This window comes from Sturnira hondurensis, unplaced genomic scaffold (assembly GCF_014824575.4).
Source record: "Sturnira hondurensis isolate 20B ecotype Veracruz unplaced genomic scaffold, ASM1482457v3 Scaffold0002638, whole genome shotgun sequence".
Lineage (NCBI taxonomy): Eukaryota > Metazoa > Chordata > Mammalia > Chiroptera > Phyllostomidae > Sturnira > Sturnira hondurensis.
The window spans coordinates 11,656,669-11,675,505 of NW_028075269.1; the positions used below are offsets into that span (position 1 = coordinate 11,656,669).

Consider the following 18,837-nt stretch of genomic DNA (forward strand, 5'->3'; position numbering starts at 1 on the left):
ACCAACTGGGTTGGAGGAGGGGCTAGGATTCGTGGAACTCTAGCCGAACCGGGAGTTGAGGGGCGTAACTAACCGGGTGAGAGGCGGGGCCTGGGAGGGGCTTGATGACAGAATGATCAGGCTTTGCTGCGACAGCCGGTGAGAAGGCTGGGAAGATGGCGGCCTCCTGGAGGCTAGGCTGTGACCTGCGGATGCTGCGCTACCTCCCAGGCTTCGGCGGCCGGCGAGGCCTGGGGCTGGTTAAGGGAGCTGCTGGGTGGACTGCCGGCCGCGGAGCTAGTTGGAGATGGTTTCACAGCACTAAGTGGCTGCAGGGTGAGTGACCGGAGCTCGCTCACTTCTATGTATAAATGAGCAGTGGGGCAGGGTTAGGGGCTTTTTGATTGAGGTCCTGCATTTGGATATGGAGATTTTCGGGGCTCGCGTTCCCTTTTCTTGGTGAGGGTCTGCTGAGTTGACCGCCTAATACGTGCATGTCCCGAAGGGCTTTCCTCGGAGCAGGGAGAACTTGACTACGTCTTTGGCTTCCTGGTTGGTATGGTTTCTTTTGACCTTGCCTTGGAATTTGGGTTTTGGTTTTTTTTTTTTTTCTTGCGAGGCGCGAAGATCGGTCCTAAACGCCCTTCTCTGAGGTCCTTCCTAGTCACGCGTCAGTTTCCTTTAGGGTTGTCAAGCATCACTGTCAGGGAAAAGCTGCCTAAAGGTTGCTGAGATTGAAAAGCCACTTTTGGCTGTTCTTATTCATTCTTTTGGCTTTTCCCTGGTGGGAGACCTTTTCTTCTAGGCCACCAGGGTTGCTCCACGCGAAGACTAGTAAAGGACTTACTACGTAAATGCCCACTGCATCACAGACATAAGTCCAGCAAAACGTGAGCATGAAAGAGTGAAAAGTTAGGAGGGTGAATCGTTACATGAAATTTATTATAAGAAATCGTCATTTGTTGACATGATATTGACAGCGGTTCTTCTGGTATTTAACAACAGGTAATACAGCATGTGGGGCATTATTTATCTTTACATGAGGCTCGGGTCGGGTCATAGGATTAACATTTTTTAATGTGACCCATTGCCTGCTGATCATCATTCTGGCACTGCACAGAATGTACTTTAATCTAAAAAATAAGGTGCAATAGACATTGCCTACATATTTTGGGCTGCCCAAGCTCAGAAAAAATAAGTTACACAAAGTCACGCGGTAAGATGAGTGCACTGAGATTTCTAAAGATTTGGTGATGGGGATAATTTATTTCAGTTTCTTCAGGTTAATGTTTCATCAGATACTTGGAGCAGTGGTTCTTTAACTGTGTATAGAATTCCCTTTTCCTCCCAGTTTATTAAATATTGAACTTTCCTACCGCTCCCCAGAGATGTTGCCTGAGGTGGAGCTCGGCAATCTGAATTTTACAAACAGCCTTAGAGGAGTTTTGATATTTTTTGTTGTTGTTTGACAAACTACGCTTTGAGACTCAACTGCCTTAGAAAAGCGTGGGGTAGCAAAAGCCCGGTGTTGGAAGTAATCTAGGGAGAGTGTTTTTAACCTTGTTTGTAAAGCAGATCATTTCAAGGATATTCGAAGGCTGTAGATCCTCACTGCAGAGAAATGGGCGGATGTTCATGCAGGTTAGGAGGCTTTCCTTAGACCGGGTTGAAGGACCCCTGCCTCTAGAAGCCCACTTAGGAACCCTTACCTGATGTATCAGGGTATTTTCCCCTCCCCTGCTCCCCTGCCCCCCCAAACCTTGAATAACTTGTCTAACTCTGCTTGACCGTCACCTGTAAGGAAGAGGACACAACATCCCAAGGAAGCCGTGTCAGTTTCCTAGTGTCTCCCTTTCACATATTAGCACCCTCGTGATTGCATCAGGCCTACCCAACAATATAGGGTGCTTTCCCTACCTCAGGGTCAGCTGCTTAGCAGCTTTAATTCCTTCTTAAACCACAATTCTCCCTTGCCACGTAACCTAACATCTTCACAGGTTGGGTGTTAGGACCAAGACATTTTTGGCGGGGTGGCGGTGAGGGGAACTGTGGGCATCATTCTGTCTACCCCAGAAACCAATTGTGTTGTAGGGTAACTCTAAGTTACGTGGAAGGTTTGGAGTTTTTTCCTTATTCTGAACCCAAATTTGTCTCCTGTCCTTTCACCGACAAGCTTTACTGTTGCCATGCTGAGTGCACATGGCAGTTCTGGAGCTCTTATTGTGACAGAGCAGCATGACTTTACATGGTGTTGGTTCATTTTCCTCTGAGCTTGGGAGAAATTATTTCATAAAACTAAGCACCTATTTGGTAATCTACAGATTGTGTTAAGTAAGTATGACTGTTGGACTATTTTCTTTTTTTTTCACATGTCTACCCATGATTAAAAAATATGTCAGACGGATATGCACTTGGATTTTGATTTCCTTAAAAGGTATTTATTGGCAGCATTTTTGTGATCTATGACATGTGCCATGTTTAGCACTTCCTAGAAAGTCCTTATTCACTTCCCGTAACAACCTAATAAAGCTGGCATTATCTACATGTTATTGGACAAAAATACTAAAGCTCAGAGTACTTAAGTGGGTCTCTCAAAGCCACATAGCTCTAATGATAATGAACTGAAGAATGAATAAATATATAGTTTTTACCTTGTTTAAGAAAGTCCTAACTTGTTTTATTCTCTCAACTGAGATACTTACTGAGAAGGCAGGGACTTATTGTTATTCCCCATTCTACTGATACTGAGTGAAGGAATGAACATTAGGCTACATGGTAGCCTGCTTGGAAACTGGTGGGCCTACAGAATGAAGCAGAACTCTATATTTAGCACATGGCCCATTTAATCAGAGTTAGCTTCTGGAGATGCAGTCCTAATTCTGTGCAGTCTGCTTGGACAGAGTAAGGGTATGATTTCAGTAGTGTATGTAGTGAGCCCTGAAGGCTAAGTCCAGGATAATAAGGGGGTACCTAAGAAGGCTCCCTAAAGGTAGCATCCCTTCCAGGTTAGAAGAACAGCAGATGCAAAGGCCCAGAGGCCAGATGTGGTATTTACATAAGTGATGCAGCATCTATAAGAAGTTTTTCAAACTAGTCTAGGCTGTTAATTTTGGAGAGTTTCCACTGCCTCCCTTTCAGACTAAAGGGCACTGTTTGCAATTTAATTAATTAATAACTAAGATGTTAATAATATTGGTTGTAAGTTCTTTCTGAGGAATAACATGTTGAATTTAAAATAACACGTGAGTAGAAAAATGAATGGGGTTCAACCTTTGTAGTGCTTTACCTAATATACAGCTACAGGCCTTGCATATTATACATGTTAAATAAACATCTAGGGAAGCTAAAAATCTGGGAAGTTATGAAAAGACACGGAGGTCCACAGTAGGATTGCAGATTGGCAGCCAGTAAACAGACGTAGGCAGTGCATTTATAGTAGCTAGTGATCTAGATAATTTTCTGCAATCAAGACTTTCTTGTATTACGTGAAAAGCATTGGTTTTTAGTGAAGCACGAATCTATTTGAAAACCGTTAAAAGCTGTACCAGTTTTTGAGAAAAGTACACACATAGAAAATTTTTTATGTGATTCCAGGGAACTCATATCTCCCTGTAACTTATAAATTACTGCCTACCCTACTTCCATAAACATTTGGGGCATTTCCTGCAGAAAATAGTTGCACTACTTTACAAGGGTACTTTCTATGTCTGAGAATAAGGAAGATGTGTTTGACAATAGGGATTCCAACTGTAAATAAATGACTAGTGGATACATTTACGTAAGAGACTGCAATGAAGCCACTAATTTAGAAAATTTTTTAATATATTTTATTGATTATACCATTACAGTTGTTCTATTCCCCCCCTTCATTCCCCTCCACCTGCACACTCCCTCCCCCACCATTCTCCCCCCCTTAGTTTATAACCACCTGTCTCAAGTTCTTTAGATTCTATATTTCCCCTACTATTCTTGCCCTCCCCCCTATCTATTTTCTACCTACCATCTATGCTATTTTCTGTACCTTCTACCCCCTTCTCCTCCTCCCACTCCCCTGTTGCTAACCCTCCATGTATTCTTCATTTCTGTGGTTCCACTCCTGATCTAGCTGTCCTCTTGGTTTGCTTTTGTTTTAGGTGTGGTTGTTAATAACTGTGAGTTTGCTGTCCTTTCACTGTTCATATTTTTCATCTTCTTTTTCTTAGATAGGTCCCTTTAGCATTTCATATAATAAAGGCTTGGTGATGATGAACTCCTTGAACTTGACCTTATCTGAGAAGCACTTTATCTGTCCTTCCATTCTAAATGAAAGTTTTGCTGGATAAAGCAATCTTGGCTGTAGGTCTTTGGATTTCATGACTTGGAATACTTCTTTCCAGCCCCTTCTTGCCTGTAAGGTCTCTTTTGAGAAATCAGCTGACAGTCTGATGGGTACTCCTTTGTAGGTGACTGTCCCCTTATCCCTTGCTGCTTCTAGGATTCTCTCCTTCATTTTAGTCTTGGCTAATGTAATTATGATGTGCCTTGGTGTGTTCCTTCTTGGGTCCAACTTCTTTGGGACTCTCTGAGCTTCCTGGATTTCCTGGAAGTCTATTTCCTTTGCCAGACTGGGGAAGTTCTCCTTTATTATTTGTTCACATAAGTTTTCCACTCGTGCCTGTTTCTTTCCCCCTTCTGGTACCCCTATAATCCGGATGTTGAAACGTTTAAAGATGTCCTGGAGGTTCCTAAGCCTCTCCTAGTTTTTTTGAATTCTCATTTCTTCATTCCTTTCTGGTTGGATGTTTCATTCTTCCTTCTGGTCCATTCCATTGATTTGAGTCCCAGTTTCCTTTCCATCACTATTGGTTTCCTGGACATCTCCCTTTATTTCAATTAGTTTAGCCTTCATATGTTCCTTTAATTTGTGACTATAATCTACCAGTTCTGTGAGCATCCTGATAAACAGTGTCTTGAACTGTGCTTCTGAGAGGCTGGCAATCTCTTGGTTGCTTAGAGTTATCGGCTCTGGGACTTTGAGTTCTTCTTACGCCATCTTTTGGGCTGTTCATGCTTGTTACATAACAGGATCGGAGCCCTAGGTGTTCACCAGAGCAGGGCAACTCAGTTGCTGGGTTGTGACGCTGTATGTGGGGGCGGGGTCAAAGAGGTGCAATGGCATCCCGTCTGCCGCCTCCCGCTGCGGCCCCCACAGGTGCTGCAGCTGCCACCATCACCGGGGCCCTCGCGTTTTGTCCCAATGCACACGAGTGTGCCACCGCTGTCAGCCCTCCACCACTGGGTTCACCCGCTGGGGCCTGCGTGGTCCGTCTCACTGTGCGTGAATGTGCGACCTTGGTCAGTCTGCCCCGCACCCCGACTTGGTCCGGGCCACTTGTGCACCTAGGTCTGGGGATCTGTCCTGCCCGACCCTGCTCCACTGCTGGTTCCGCCCCTCTTACCATCCCGGTTGAACAGTTAGTTGTAGTCAGACTTCCGTATAATTCAATTTTCTGTTCTTTGGCTGTGTCTTTGTTCTCCAAACCTTTGTTGTATTCAAACTTGGTTGTGGGAGAGGCACAGTGTTTCCACCTATGCCTCCATCTTGGCGGAAGTCCTAATTTAGAAATTTTCATTCAGATCTGAGTTTGTATTAAATTGACTTGTGGATTTAGGCTCCTCGGACAATTCACCTTTCCCTAAACATGGGCACTTCTCTTTCATTTGCTCATGTTGTTCCTTCTAATGGAATGACTTTGTGGTTTGAAATTTTTTTCATTATTTAATGAAAAATGCCACACACCTAAGTCTTTCTATAGGGAAAGATAGTATTGTAGGAACAGATAGTATTGTTCCTTGCCAGGACCCTAAAAGTGGATAAATAGAGCTGAGTTTAAGGAATAAACATTTTTGTAGATTCTGGGTGTAGAGATGGTGCTATACTAAGGGGCTGTTTTGGGCGAGGTGCTGTCACCACTTCTAGGCTTCAAGAGGCACAGGAAGAGCCAGTTAGCAGAATTGGGAAGGCGGGAGCCTGTGGGAGGGCCCTGTGATGGAGATGAGCCCTTTGGTTAAAGGATCCAACGCACTCCAGGTGACCCCGCCAGGAGGAAGCTGGGAAAATAAATACCTTGTCCTCACTCTCCTCTCTCTCTTTAGCTTCCTGCTAATGCTGCCCATCGGTAGAACCCAACCAGAGGCCAAAGCCCGTACAGTGGTGTGTGGGAAGGTTGAGAAGTACACCTGGACAGACAGATGGGGGATACCTCCCACACCTACTGGACTCACAGTCATCAGTCGTTGTCATTTGCATCTCAGTTTTAACACTGAAACTAGCAAATACTATACCTTATGTATATTTCATAGTTCTCATGCTAAGAGAGGTGAAGAGAACAAGTATAATTTCTACATGTGGAAGAATCATGTGTCTCTGGATTGTGTCCCCAAGGCATTGCCTTGCACAAGAGTAAGCAGTTTTTTTTATAACTGACCTGATTGATTTTCAATGTTTTTTTCAGCCCGTATTTGAGTAGCTGAATAAGGAATCAAGTTTATTAGTTTATAATATTCTTTGGGCACTTTTAGAGGAAGAAAGATTTTCTTTTGGTCCTATGGCATCTGATTCTGATTTTTGTTCTTTCACTTGTACCCCTAACTCGTCCTTGACTCCTGACTTTAATATACCACATCAGTCAATCAAAACTCCTTGGTTCTACCTTTGAAGTGTAACCTGACCACTGCTACTATGTCTACTACTACGTACTAGACTGGGCCAAGCTGCCTCTAATCCAGATTCTTACAGGAGTGTCTCAACAGAGGCCCGTGCCACCACCCTTGGCCCAGTACAGACTGTTTCCCATGCAGCTTTCAGAGTGCTTGTAAATTGTAAATCAGGTCATGTCACTGAAAACTCTCCAAGAGCTTCTTGTTAAACACAGACTAAAACCTCAGGTCCTGGCTGTGGCTTACAAGGCCCCCTGGGGGACGAAAGCCGTCCACTTCTCACCTCAGCCTGCCGAGCCTCTCCCCCACTCACTCCAGCGTGCTGGCTTCCCTGTATTTGGGACAGGCCAAGCACACTCTGCTCCGTCTTTGTGCTCGCCGCTTCCTCCGTTTAAAGGCTCTTCTGTCAGATGTGTACGTGGCTTCCTCCATTTCTGCTCCCTCCTTCAGAGGAGGCCTTCTCTGATCAGCTGATAACACAGTTCCTCCACGGTCACTGTCCCCTTACCTTCCTTTCGTAGTTCATACCGCCACCAGTCATATTATTTATTTCTGTCTCCTTACTTTAAAAGCTAATCTCCGTAAGAGTAGGGATTATTGTCTGTTTTTATTCACCTTTGGTATCTCCAGCCCCTAGAATCACCTACCTGGTAGGTGCTGAATAAGTATTTGTTGAGTGAATTACAAATGAATAAACAAAGGGCTTTTTTCTTTCCCCTCCTTTACTCCACTCCTGTGCCATGAACTGATGTGCGAGAAATGCCCACACCCCAGTCAAAGACCCATCCATTTCTCCCTGACACTTTGTAGGACAAGGGCCTGAAGTGTAGAAGGACCTGGTCCCTAGGTGCCTTTTCAGTCCCTCAGGTCAAAGGGTTTGATTGAGTAAAGGAGACAGGAAACACGTTCATGGGTGTCTTTAGTTTGCACTTATTTTAGCTTTTCTGTGATGTTTAAGTTGTGACCATATCAGAACATGTGCATTTTTTAAAATTGACTAGGAAGCATTAGCCATATATGTGGAACTGCAGACAAGTTCATGTCCTTATTGTGGTTATTTCTCTTACTCGCTCAAACGTTTTCACGGCTTTTCACTGCTATTGAAATAACCTCAAACCATTAAGTGAGTAGTAAAGTGTACTATAAGGTGCTATGGTACTTTGAGGTGCTATGAGTTAAGGCAGTAGTTCCAGCATGCTCTTTTTAACTTACCTGGTCCACCGAAACACCTGCCAGTGATTTTATGAGAGTGTAGTTTTCAGACGTGAAGTACAGTTAAAATAGATGTCATGAGTTGGTGTACTTTAGCTGCAAGAACCCCTGAAGTAGGTAAAGGAGAGAATAAGAAGGAAACCAAGTTTAGGCTGGGAAGCCTGAAGGAACGGGTGAATCCATCTCTCATTACTGGAGGAAGGAATTGTAAATAGGGATAACGTGGTACATCCAGCCCACTGTGTGGAGCCCTCCAGAGTCCACCCTCTTAACCATGTCTGTGCTGCCTAGCAAAAAAATAGCTAACAGCGTGGAGACGACCGACTCTGCCAGGCTGCGTTGCAAAGACTTCGAGTGTGTTTGCCTAATTTAATCCTTACAACACTCTTTATTTTACCCAAGGCAACTGGGGCATAGAATGACTAACTTGTAAGTGGTAGAATAAGTTTTTAAAATTAAACATCTTATTAAATAGTAAAATACTTATTTTAACACAGTAATACAGGTACTTGTTTTAAAAAGACAACTAAAGGCTGATTACCAGTAAAGTAGGTCGCTGCCCTGTCTCTCCCCACTTCCCAAGTCGTCTTCATTGAAAGCAACAAATTTTATCTCTTAACTTTCTTCTGGTATTTGCTCCTCTCCCTATTTCTATTTTTGTATCATCTGTGGATAACTGACCGCTGGTCAGTGCCATCCTCCCCCACTCTCTTAATACAGTTCTTTTGCAGGTCTTGGTTAAATCTGTGTTCATTGTTTACACTAAACAAATGTTCTACACACCTGAGGATTGCCATATATTGTCTTATATTATGATTGTTACCTTTCTTTTTGCTTTTCTTGACACAGTTGTCTTTGAAAAGTTTTCTTTAGTTTTATTTGTATTTTATATTGCTAATTTATCCCACCCCATCTGCTAGCTTTCAGCACTATTCTGTATTGCTAGTCACATCAGGTAATCTCTTGGTTAACTGACTTTTGCAGTGCCTGGTGTCCCGGGTGTGAAGGCCGCACCTCCATCCCTAAGTACCCTCTCTGGGGAAAACCATCTCCAGGCATTCAGTCTTCCGCTGCATGAGGGCGGTTGTTACCCAGCACTGCGTTCGGCTTTCTGGAGTCTTGGTAGTCAGCCGTTCCTCATCTCTTTACTTTTCCGCATCCAAAATTGTATGCAGTTGTCCCTTCTTTTCCCCCTGTCCTTGTGGGTTTGTGTCTAAGTACAAGAAAAATGAAAGCACATTTTTTTACTTAGTGTTAGATAAGTTTTGGAGAGGGAGTAAAATTAGATAAATTTATTGTAGAAAGTTAACATGTAGATTATAAGAAACAAATGTAATGAAAGGAACTTAAAGTAATATGAGCAACTAGAGATAACTACTGTTACCTGTATGAAGAAGCCTGGGGAAATGGGGAGAGACAGGGCAGAGACCTACTTCACTGCTAATCAGCCTTTAGTACTATTTCACTATTTAAACCAAGTACCTGCATTACTGTGTTAGAATAAGTATTTTACTATTTAATAAAGTGTTTAATTAATTTAAAAAACTTACTCCATTACTCACATTTTGGAATATATCCTTTCAGCCTTTTTGTACAAGCTAATAAGCAAGTAGAAATTAGCTTATGCTATTGTTCTGTTTGGGGAATCTCTTACATGTTTTGGGCATCTCTTACTGTGCCAGAACCTATAAATGCTATTTTCACCCAGACTATTATGCGTACTGTTGTCATCCATTGATATTTTCCATGTATTCCTGCCCCAATACCATACCAAAATAACTATTTGAGTGAAGAAGACTTACATGACAACCACCCATTAAAAATTGCTTTGACTGCCTTTATTCAAATCTGCAGTGTTGATACTATTCTGTGCCTGGGTGTTGATTTTTAAATTACCCTCGCACTTCATTCTGCTTTACTTTATTCAGCCTGCAGATGGCAGAATTGTTTTCTCCAATGGAAGTTTTAAAGGTGCAGTTGTGCTTGATGAGTTCTTGCCTTGAAAAGAGAAGTGATACAATGAGCAGCATCTCTTCCTAATAAAGAAGCAATTTCATGTTAGGGACAGGGAGCCACACTAAGAAAGTGCGGGGTAATTTCCTCCTTCGTCCATCCTGTCTTCGTGTCCTGACTTGTGTTTGGATTGTAGTGATGTACGTGGGCTGGAATGACGCTGGAGCTGCCTCTGTGAACCGCCGAGTTTCCTCAGTTACTTTCGGCCCCATCGTGGAGCCTAGATCCACTGCGTCTCGGCCACAGAGCAGTTTGATCCGCATTCCTGTGTTGTCTGCTCATCTTAGCTCTTTTTGAATCTTGAGAACTTTCAGAACAGATACGTAGGTCAGCAGTTTAAAGCTTTGACATCATTGATTTGCCTGAAATGTGTTATGGCTCTTTGGGTAAAAAGGGGTTCTTTAGGGAATGAGAAACTACAATTAGAGTAGTAGTTTACTAATCAAATTACAATTTGATGTTGAAGATGGAATTTTGCTGTGGAAAGATTGGAAGAGAAGATTTGAGAAGATTGGGAGAGAAGTGTAAGAATTGCTCAGAGAAACTGCTATAAAATTCAGTGATTTATAGTGTCCCGTTGTGGCGGGTAAAGCAGCAGTATACTAAGCAAAAAAATTTTAATTTATTGTGTCATTCTATTGAGGAAAAAAAGATTAAGGCAATTCAAATAATTCCTGAGACCCTACTTTTAAAATCAGTGTATTTAAATATAAACTGGAAATGTACATTACCATAATCATCTTAAGTATTTTTTAAACTGCTATAAAAGGACAGACTTTAAAAGCCATTAATACAGTTTGTTAGCTTGATAGAAAAAATAGAACATTAAAATGACTACAGAGGTGTTAAATTTTAACTAAATTTGGGGCATTTTTATTAAATATGGTATTTTTACTGCTTTGAAATAGCCTGTGTGACCAGTGGAGGGGGATAAAACACATTTTCTTTTTTTCTTACCCATAGGTGTGCCCACTTGCTTTTAGGAAATATAACTGGTGCACATTTCAAGGCCTCCTGAATAATGTACTTACTGCTTACTGGAGTGAAAAAGGAAGCTACATTTAATTTATAGTGAAATTAAACAATATTAGGTGTAGGTTAAAATTCTGAGGCATCTAGAGAAACCCACACCATCTCGGTAGAATTGATCTGTTAAGGGTGGATATTAATTATGCGCAGCCCTGTCGCTCAAAGCTGATATTATGCTTGCAGACTTACTTTTCTGCTGGAAAAATACATTTGAAAAAGATGTGTATAATGTTCCAGTTGAAAGAAGATATATTAGAATGAAATATGTACCATTATTAATAAGTCAGTGCTTGTGTTTGATATTATTTTCCAGCATGACAGTTTGAGGATAAATCAGAAAACACTGCACGTTTTGCTTTCCATAGTAAGCCGGTACAATCAATCAGAAGGTAGTGCTGAATAATGGCGATGTCCAAAATGTCTTTCTTTGTTTTCGTTACCTTTGTTTCAGAGTGAGGATAGTGATCTATTACACAGTTTTTATACTTTATTGTCATTATTTAGAGAAGCAATTTCAATTCATCCATGAAGGGTGGCTATATGAGGAATGATTATGTTCTTTTCATTTTTAAAATATAAATAATTTTGAGGCTTTTGATGTGGTAATTTGGAAAATAAAAATGCAAAAGTTTCATAGTGGAGTTTTTAGTGTCAGGATCATGGAAATATGAAGGTCTTTTAGGTGAGAGATTATAATGACTGAATCATAAAATAAATATGAATTGTATCAAGGCAACTAGAACCAATATGTAAGGATATTGAAGACAGACTTTGTTTCAAGAGAGTTGATTTCATTTTTGTCATAAATTGGAATCTGGACATAGCAGCACTGAAGTCCATTTACTTGGCTTCTTTGAAGTGGAACTGTATTTGATATAAACTTAATATGTAAGTGCAGATGAAACATTCCATCGCAGCCTTGACGGGTTTTGTGGGAAGCAACAAACCGGGGTTTGTTTTAAGCTGTGGTTTTCCAGGAGAGGTTGGCCTCTTACCGTGGCGCTGTTCGGTTGTAGGTCTTTTGTTTTTTGGTTTCTTTCTTTTTTCCACTATGAGCTTTAAAAAATTAAATGCTCAGGCTTAGGCTGGCGCTACATTCTATAGGCAAATGTTTGTTTTTTTTTCATGAAGCCATGTAAAAAATTAAAAAGGTGTTATGTATACAAATAATGCAGGGGATGAGGAAGCTCATTTTCTTATTTTCTAATGAATTGACTGTGGGGAAAGCTTTGACTACTGTTTAAGAATTCTTGCAGTTAGGCGGAGGCTTGTTCTCGCTTGGATTTGGAGATGCCTCCCTGACGTTACAGTGTGAGTTTGCCTGTGTGTGTGTTTAACCTAAATGCATTTCTCGAATTCTAATTTACTTCACTCAGAATTCAGTCAGTGCTTCACTGTTTTATAGGCAACGATGCCCCGAGGTTGTATATCGCGGTCCGCATTGTTTTGTACCTATTCACAGTACCTAATCCACGAGGACTTATTTTACTAAGGAAAAAAATAAGCGTTTTTAAAGCTATATTGTAGGCATAATTTGCTTTTCAACTAGAGGTCACTTGGAAATTAAATGGAAGTGTTACAGTGAAGATTATTGAGAGACAGTACACAGACACTTCAGCCTATTCTAGCTGTGTTCTTTAATGATAAATCAGGACTCAGAACTTACAGCTTTTTTTCCCCTTCTTAATTTTCAAGATATGCATTTAATGCACTTAAAAGATTACCTGTTCCCTTCCAAATTCTAAATATTGTCAGTAGTAGAAATGGTTTCTTAGTACAGGAATTCTTTATGCCCATGGTAGGGAAAGTGTTTACTATGATATTCGATTGGACATAAGAAAAATGCTCACATGGACTCGGTATGTCTGGTTTATGTTTGAACTTCTGGGTCAGTAGGCTATAAATAACAGGTGATGCGTTGATGATCCTGCCTTGTAATTAATGACGAGAGGTTGTGCAGTGTAGTAGAGTACATACAGCCCTGAGAGTTAGGCAGAATTCAGATCCCTTCATCAGTCTGCATTGTAGTTTTCTCATTGACGGAATGGGTGTGCTGTTGACTTGAAGTCTGGTTGGAGCTTGTTATTTTTGGAGTATTAGGAATGATAATTCTTTTTGATTCTTAGAGTTTGGTACCAATTGAGGGAGAGGCAAAAAAGCTTATAGAAATAAAAAATAACAGTTTTAATGCTGATGGTTTTATTAGCTTTTGAGAATGTGACTTAGATGCGTGGCCTTTCATAGCTGGACTTCCAGTACAAGCCCATGTTTAGACTTTGGGTTTTTGTTTGAGAGGGAGAGTTTGTGTAGACAAAGCAAACACACACGTGAGTTCCTACCTCACCCCCAGCAGGTCCTGAGGGTGGGCACCGAGAGGGGCAGGCTTGCTATCTGCCTTTGAAAGTCAGGTCTCTGCACTCCCAGCACATGGAAGGACTGAAAGGAAACTACAGGTTCCCTATATGTAGGCAGATCTTAAAAGAAAATGAGGAAAAGGCCGAGGCAAATATAGGCTCAGGTCCTTTTCTCAGTTCTTTAGAGAGGAAAAAATGAAAAAGGGAAAGAGGACAGAAGCTTCCTTCCAAATGCTTCAGAGGTGGAATTCCTTTATCATGAAGCCATAGGAACATGTTGTTTGAAATTACAGTGCATTAGTGCAGTTTCCCAAAGAAAATAATTAACCTCATTTTTTAAACTGTTTATTCATTTCTGTTTTTTGAATATATTTTATCAACTATACTATTATAATTGTCCCAATTTTTCCTCCTTTGCCTCCCTCCACGTGGTACCCCCATTCCCTCTAGCATTCCCCCCACTTTAGTTCATGTCCATGGATCATGCATGTAAGTTCTTTGGCTTCTCCATTTCCTATACTATTCTTAACCTCCCCTGCCTATTCTGTATTATGCCTGTTCTACCAATTATGCTTCATAATCTCCGTACCTTTTACCCAATTCTCCCCCTTCCCCCTCCCAGCTGATAACCCTCCAAATGATCTCCACACCTATGATTCTGTTCCTTTTCTGCTTGTTTGCTTAGTTTGTTTTTTAAGATTCAGTTGTTGATAGTTGTGCATTTGTTGCCATTTTAATGCTTATGGTTTTACTCTTCTTCTTTTTCTCAAATAAATCCCTTTAACATTTCATGTAATAATGACTTGGTGATGATGAACTCCTTTAGCTTTACCTTGTCTGGGAACCACTTTCTCTGCCCTTCCATTCTAAATGATAGCTTTGCTGGATAGAGTAATGTAGATTGTAGGTCCTTGCTTTTCCTCACTTTGAAAACTTCTTGCCTGTCCCTTCTTGCCTGCAAAATTTCTTTTGAGGAATCAGCTGATGGTCTTATGGGAATTCCTTTGTAGGTCACTGCTTTTCTCTTGCTGCTTTTAAGATTCTCTCTTTATCTCCAACCTTTGGCATTTTTATTATGATGTGTCTTGCTGTGGACCTCTTTGGTCCAACTTTTTTGGGATTCTCTCTGCTTCCTGGACTTGTATGCCTATTTCCTTCACCAAATTAAGGATGTTTTCTTTCATTATCTTTTCAAATAAGTTTCCAATTTCTTGCTTTTCCTATTCTCTGTGATTCAGACATTGGGACATTTGGAGATGTCCTAGAGGCACCTTATACTACCCTCATTTTTTTAAATTCTTTTTTCTTCTTGCTGCTCTGGTTGAATGCTTATTTCTTCCTTATGTTCCAAATTGTTGATTTGAGTCCTGGCTTCATCCCCTCCACAGCTGGATCCCTGTAGGTTTTTCTTTATTTCCCTTAGTGTAACCTTCATTTCTACCTGGGTGTTTTTTGTGCTGTTGAAGCACTCAGTGAGTCCTTTGAGCATCCTGATCACCAGTGTTGTGGACTCTGCATCTAATAGGTTGCATATCTCCATTTTGTTTAGTTCTTTTTCTGGTTTTTTATCTGTTCTTTCATTTGGGCCACATTTCTTCATCTCCTCATTTTGGCAACCTCCCTGTGTTTGTTTCTGTGTATTAGGTAGAGCTGCTTTGGCTCCCTGTCTTAGCAGCATGGCTTATTGTAGAAAAGGCACCTATAAATTGAGTGGGATGGAGCCTTAGCCAGTCGCCAGGGTGGGGCAACCCACTTCACCTCTTTGTGGCTCTGTGTGGCCGGGGCAGGGGGCAGGGCTTAGAGAAGGAGCAATACCAGGGACAGTGCCACTGCCTGGCTTCTGGAGGTGTGTCCGGCATTCACCATGTTTCTGGTCACTTCTCTTACTCCCTGCATGCCACCAGTGCCCTTCCAGCTGTTGCCCTGGTGCTGAATCCCTGAGGAAGGTGGGTCAGCATGTGTTCAAGGCTGTGTGGGCCTTTTAAGTGGGGTCTCCTGAAAATCCGGCAGTTTCTTCTACCACCCCAGCCCCCACTGGTTTTTCAGCCGGAAGCTATGGGGACTTATCTTCCTGGCACTAGAACCCTGGGCTGTATGGTCAAGCCTGGGGCTGGGATCATTCACTACAAAGGTGTCCCTCCCAATTTTTATCCACTACAGGTGAATGTAGGACCACCCATTCTGCCTCTGGCACCTCTCCATGCCACACGGTGTCTGTCTGTATGCCTTTCTGCCTGTTCAGCATCTCTGCCCCTGCTACCGATCTGGATAATGTGACTTCTTCAAATCCTTGATTGTCAGCCTTCCATATAGCTCTCTTTTCTGACAGTTCTGTGTGTTGTTTGTTTTGAGGTCTAGCAATTTTTCTGTTGTTGCTCCAAGAGGCAAAGTGTGTTCACTAACACCTCCATCTTGACCGAAGTCCTCACTTCATTTAATATTAGTATTCAGTACCCTTCCTTTTAACCCTAGAATATCAGCAGGAAAACAAGAAACCCCATTCTGTTCTCTTCCACATTTGGAATATGTTAGATATGCAGTGTGTGTTGCTTTATAGGGTCAAATTGTTGAACAATCTGAGTAGAGAATAGGTTCGTTACCATGGCTACTGCTAGAGCTGGAGCATGCTGTTAACAATTGTATTCGTACAAACTTTTTGTAAATGGTAATATCATAGCTGTGCTCTCTATATCTGGGGTCCTGTTCAGCAGATGACTATTGGGAAGCATGTCTGGCCAAATGTGTTAGAGCGTCTCCTTTTTGATACTTAAGGAAAAACCAGCTGTGCGTCCTTGAGAGGTCTCCCTGGTGAGTCTGCCTTTTTGGGTCCCCGGTGGAACTGTCGTATGGAACACAGGCTGGTCTAACCACTTGGGTTCACTTGCCCGATTGTCCTGGACAAGGCAAACCTTGCCTTTCCTATGTACCAGCCAAGGACAGTGAAACATTAGAAGAAAATAGAAACACAACCAGTTTATTATTTTTTTGCATTTACCCTTGCATTTTTCAATTAAATTTATTAACAGTGGCTAATAGGATCATATAAGGCCTCAAGTGCACATCACAAAAACCTTTGATTCCCGAATAGTATAGTATAATACAAACAACCAATTTCTTAAAGTCTATCTTTATTATTTTGTAGATTATTGGAACCCTTGCTTTTTTTATTTTTTATTTGTCTTTTTTAATCATTTTACTTGTAAATATTTTATTTTTTTGCAGAAAGGGAAGATGAAACATAAATCAACTTTTCTGTTTTTTAATCTTGTGAATACCTGGCTTGAAAATATGTACAGAGTGCTGGGGCCCATGAGAAAGGAGTTGAAAGTATTCCAAAAAAGTTTTATTTTTAAGAAGTTGAGAATATTATGTTTCTATACTATGGCCTGGATACTTAGTTTGACCATTTGGAAGTCTTTCCAACTTTGGAATGTTTTCTTTCTCAAATTAAATTTAGTGTTCATTTACTTGAACTTTTTATGGATGCCTTGTGAGGTGCATTATTTTTTTGTGGCTAATCTTTCCTTTCTTTCAATTTCAGCTGATCCTATAAAGATACTGATGCCGTCCCTGTCTCCGACAATGGAAGAAGGGAACATTGTGAAATGGCTGAAAAAGGAAGGTGAGCAAGTACATCACTGATGCCCTGTGTGATCCGAGCATTTTCCCCCTAATCAGTTGTGTTACACAGTACATGATAAATGGAATAGATCGGGTTTCTCTGCTAGGTAATCTGTTTTTTCAATACAATTTTTTTCATGGTAATGTAGCAAAGGTTTTCTGGGTTCAGACTGTAACTTTTCAAAAGCAGAGAATGTGAAAGTGTTTTATGGGGTTTTCCCCCCAAGTTTTAGTCCTAATACTTCTTAACTTTTAGTTTCAACATTATAAATTTGTCAGTCCCCTTAGTTAATTTTAGCTTTATGATGATTCTGTGTGAGTTTGTATGTGTGTTTCCTGAGGCTAGACAAGTTGATAAATTTCATTGGAAAGAACAAGTAAGTAAGAAAAATAAGGAAAATTCTAGAAAGAAGAGCAGTGGAGGAAGACTGTTTCTTTACTATATATTGAAACATATATTTTTAAACCCCCATAATTAAAACTGTGGTATTGGTGCTTAAAGAGACAAATAATAGAACTGAATAGAAAATGAAAAAATAAACAGTTAAACTTGGGTATTTAATGTATAATGAAAGAAGACAATATTAGGTTTAGTGTTTGTACTATCCCAAGGAAAGATTACAAATGAATCGGATACTTAATATACAAAAAGTAAAACTGTACAAGTACTAGGGGAAAAATGGTGAATTCTTCTCACCCTAGAAGTGAAATAAACACCCCAACTACAGCTCCAAATCCAGATGCAGTAAGGGAAATGTTGATAAATTTGATGATAAAAATCATAAGTTTTATATGGCTGAAAACACAATAAGTAAAAAACAGGTGAAAAATTGAAAGGATATTTGTAATCACAAAGGGTTAATATTCCTAAACTTTAGAGAAGAAAACTATTACCTCAGTAGGAAAATGGGAAAGATATATAAACAAATGATTTTCAGAAAAAGAATTGCAAATTACCTTTAAACATATGAAAAAACACTTAATAAGAAATAAGCAAACAAATACTACACTGAGATCGATCATATTTCTCACCATTCATAGTGACAGACATTAGGAAGCTGGACAAGCTGCTCAGCTGATGAGGCTGCAGAGGGAATGGGGGAAGCAGGCACTTTCATGCGTTTCTGGAGGAAATACAAAATAGTATAAGCCCCGGAGAAGAGAATTTGTCAATATCCAGGCAATTCTACTTGTAGGAATTCTGTGTCGGTCTTACACTGGCAAGAGTCATTAGGCATCGTAGCTAGCAACAGAATTAGACTTCCAAGAACTTCAATTCATTGGAATTGCCAGATACACAAAATGAATGCATGTTTGGAATGATTAAACATGTAAGAGAAAGAACTGAAAATGCAAAGAAAAACAAACACTATCTAAAAAGTCTAGACAGATTTGAAAAGGACAAATAGAATTTTTATGAGTGAAAAATATTGTCTCTAAAATTAAAAAACAGAAACCCAAGGTTCGGTGGAAGCGTAGTTAAACATGACTGACCAAAGAATTCATGAACCAAAGGCCAACCTGAAAAAATTGGCCTGTGTGCAGCACAGAGAGATGATGCAGTAGAAAATATGAAAGAAGTTGAACGTGAAGAGTAAAATAATAATAATCCAATAGGCGGAATTCCAAAAGGGGAAAAAAACAAGGGAATGAGGAGGAAGTAATAGCCAAAGAAGAAGTGGCAGCGACTTTTCTGCAATTTGAGAAAAACATGTCATATAATTAGAACGGCCAGTGCGTCATGTGGAAGCACTTCAAGTAATTGGCTGTACGTGGCTGTTGCCATCTTTTAGAATAATTATCAGTCTCTAAGAAAGTTTCATCTTTATAAATAATGTAATCAGTTGGAATCTATTTGTAAGATTTCTTTTTTCCTGATAAATTACAGAGCTTTGGCTGTTTCCATATTCAGTATGATAGAGTGTTGGTG

General features: G+C 40.6%; 1 protein-coding gene across 1 annotated transcript in view; it reads left to right on the forward strand.

Moving 5' to 3' along the window:
• Window positions 1–110: 110 nt before the first annotated feature.
• Window positions 111–18,837, forward strand: part of PDHX (pyruvate dehydrogenase complex component X) — a 63,258-nt gene continuing 44,531 nt past the window's right edge. Inside the window, exons 1-2 of the mRNA XM_037040494.1 lie at window positions 111–315; window positions 16,828–16,908. Of these exons, the coding sequence (XP_036896389.1) occupies window positions 156–315; window positions 16,828–16,908 (241 nt within the window). The 5' untranslated portion in view covers window positions 111–155. The remainder of the gene's footprint in view (window positions 316–16,827; window positions 16,909–18,837) is intronic.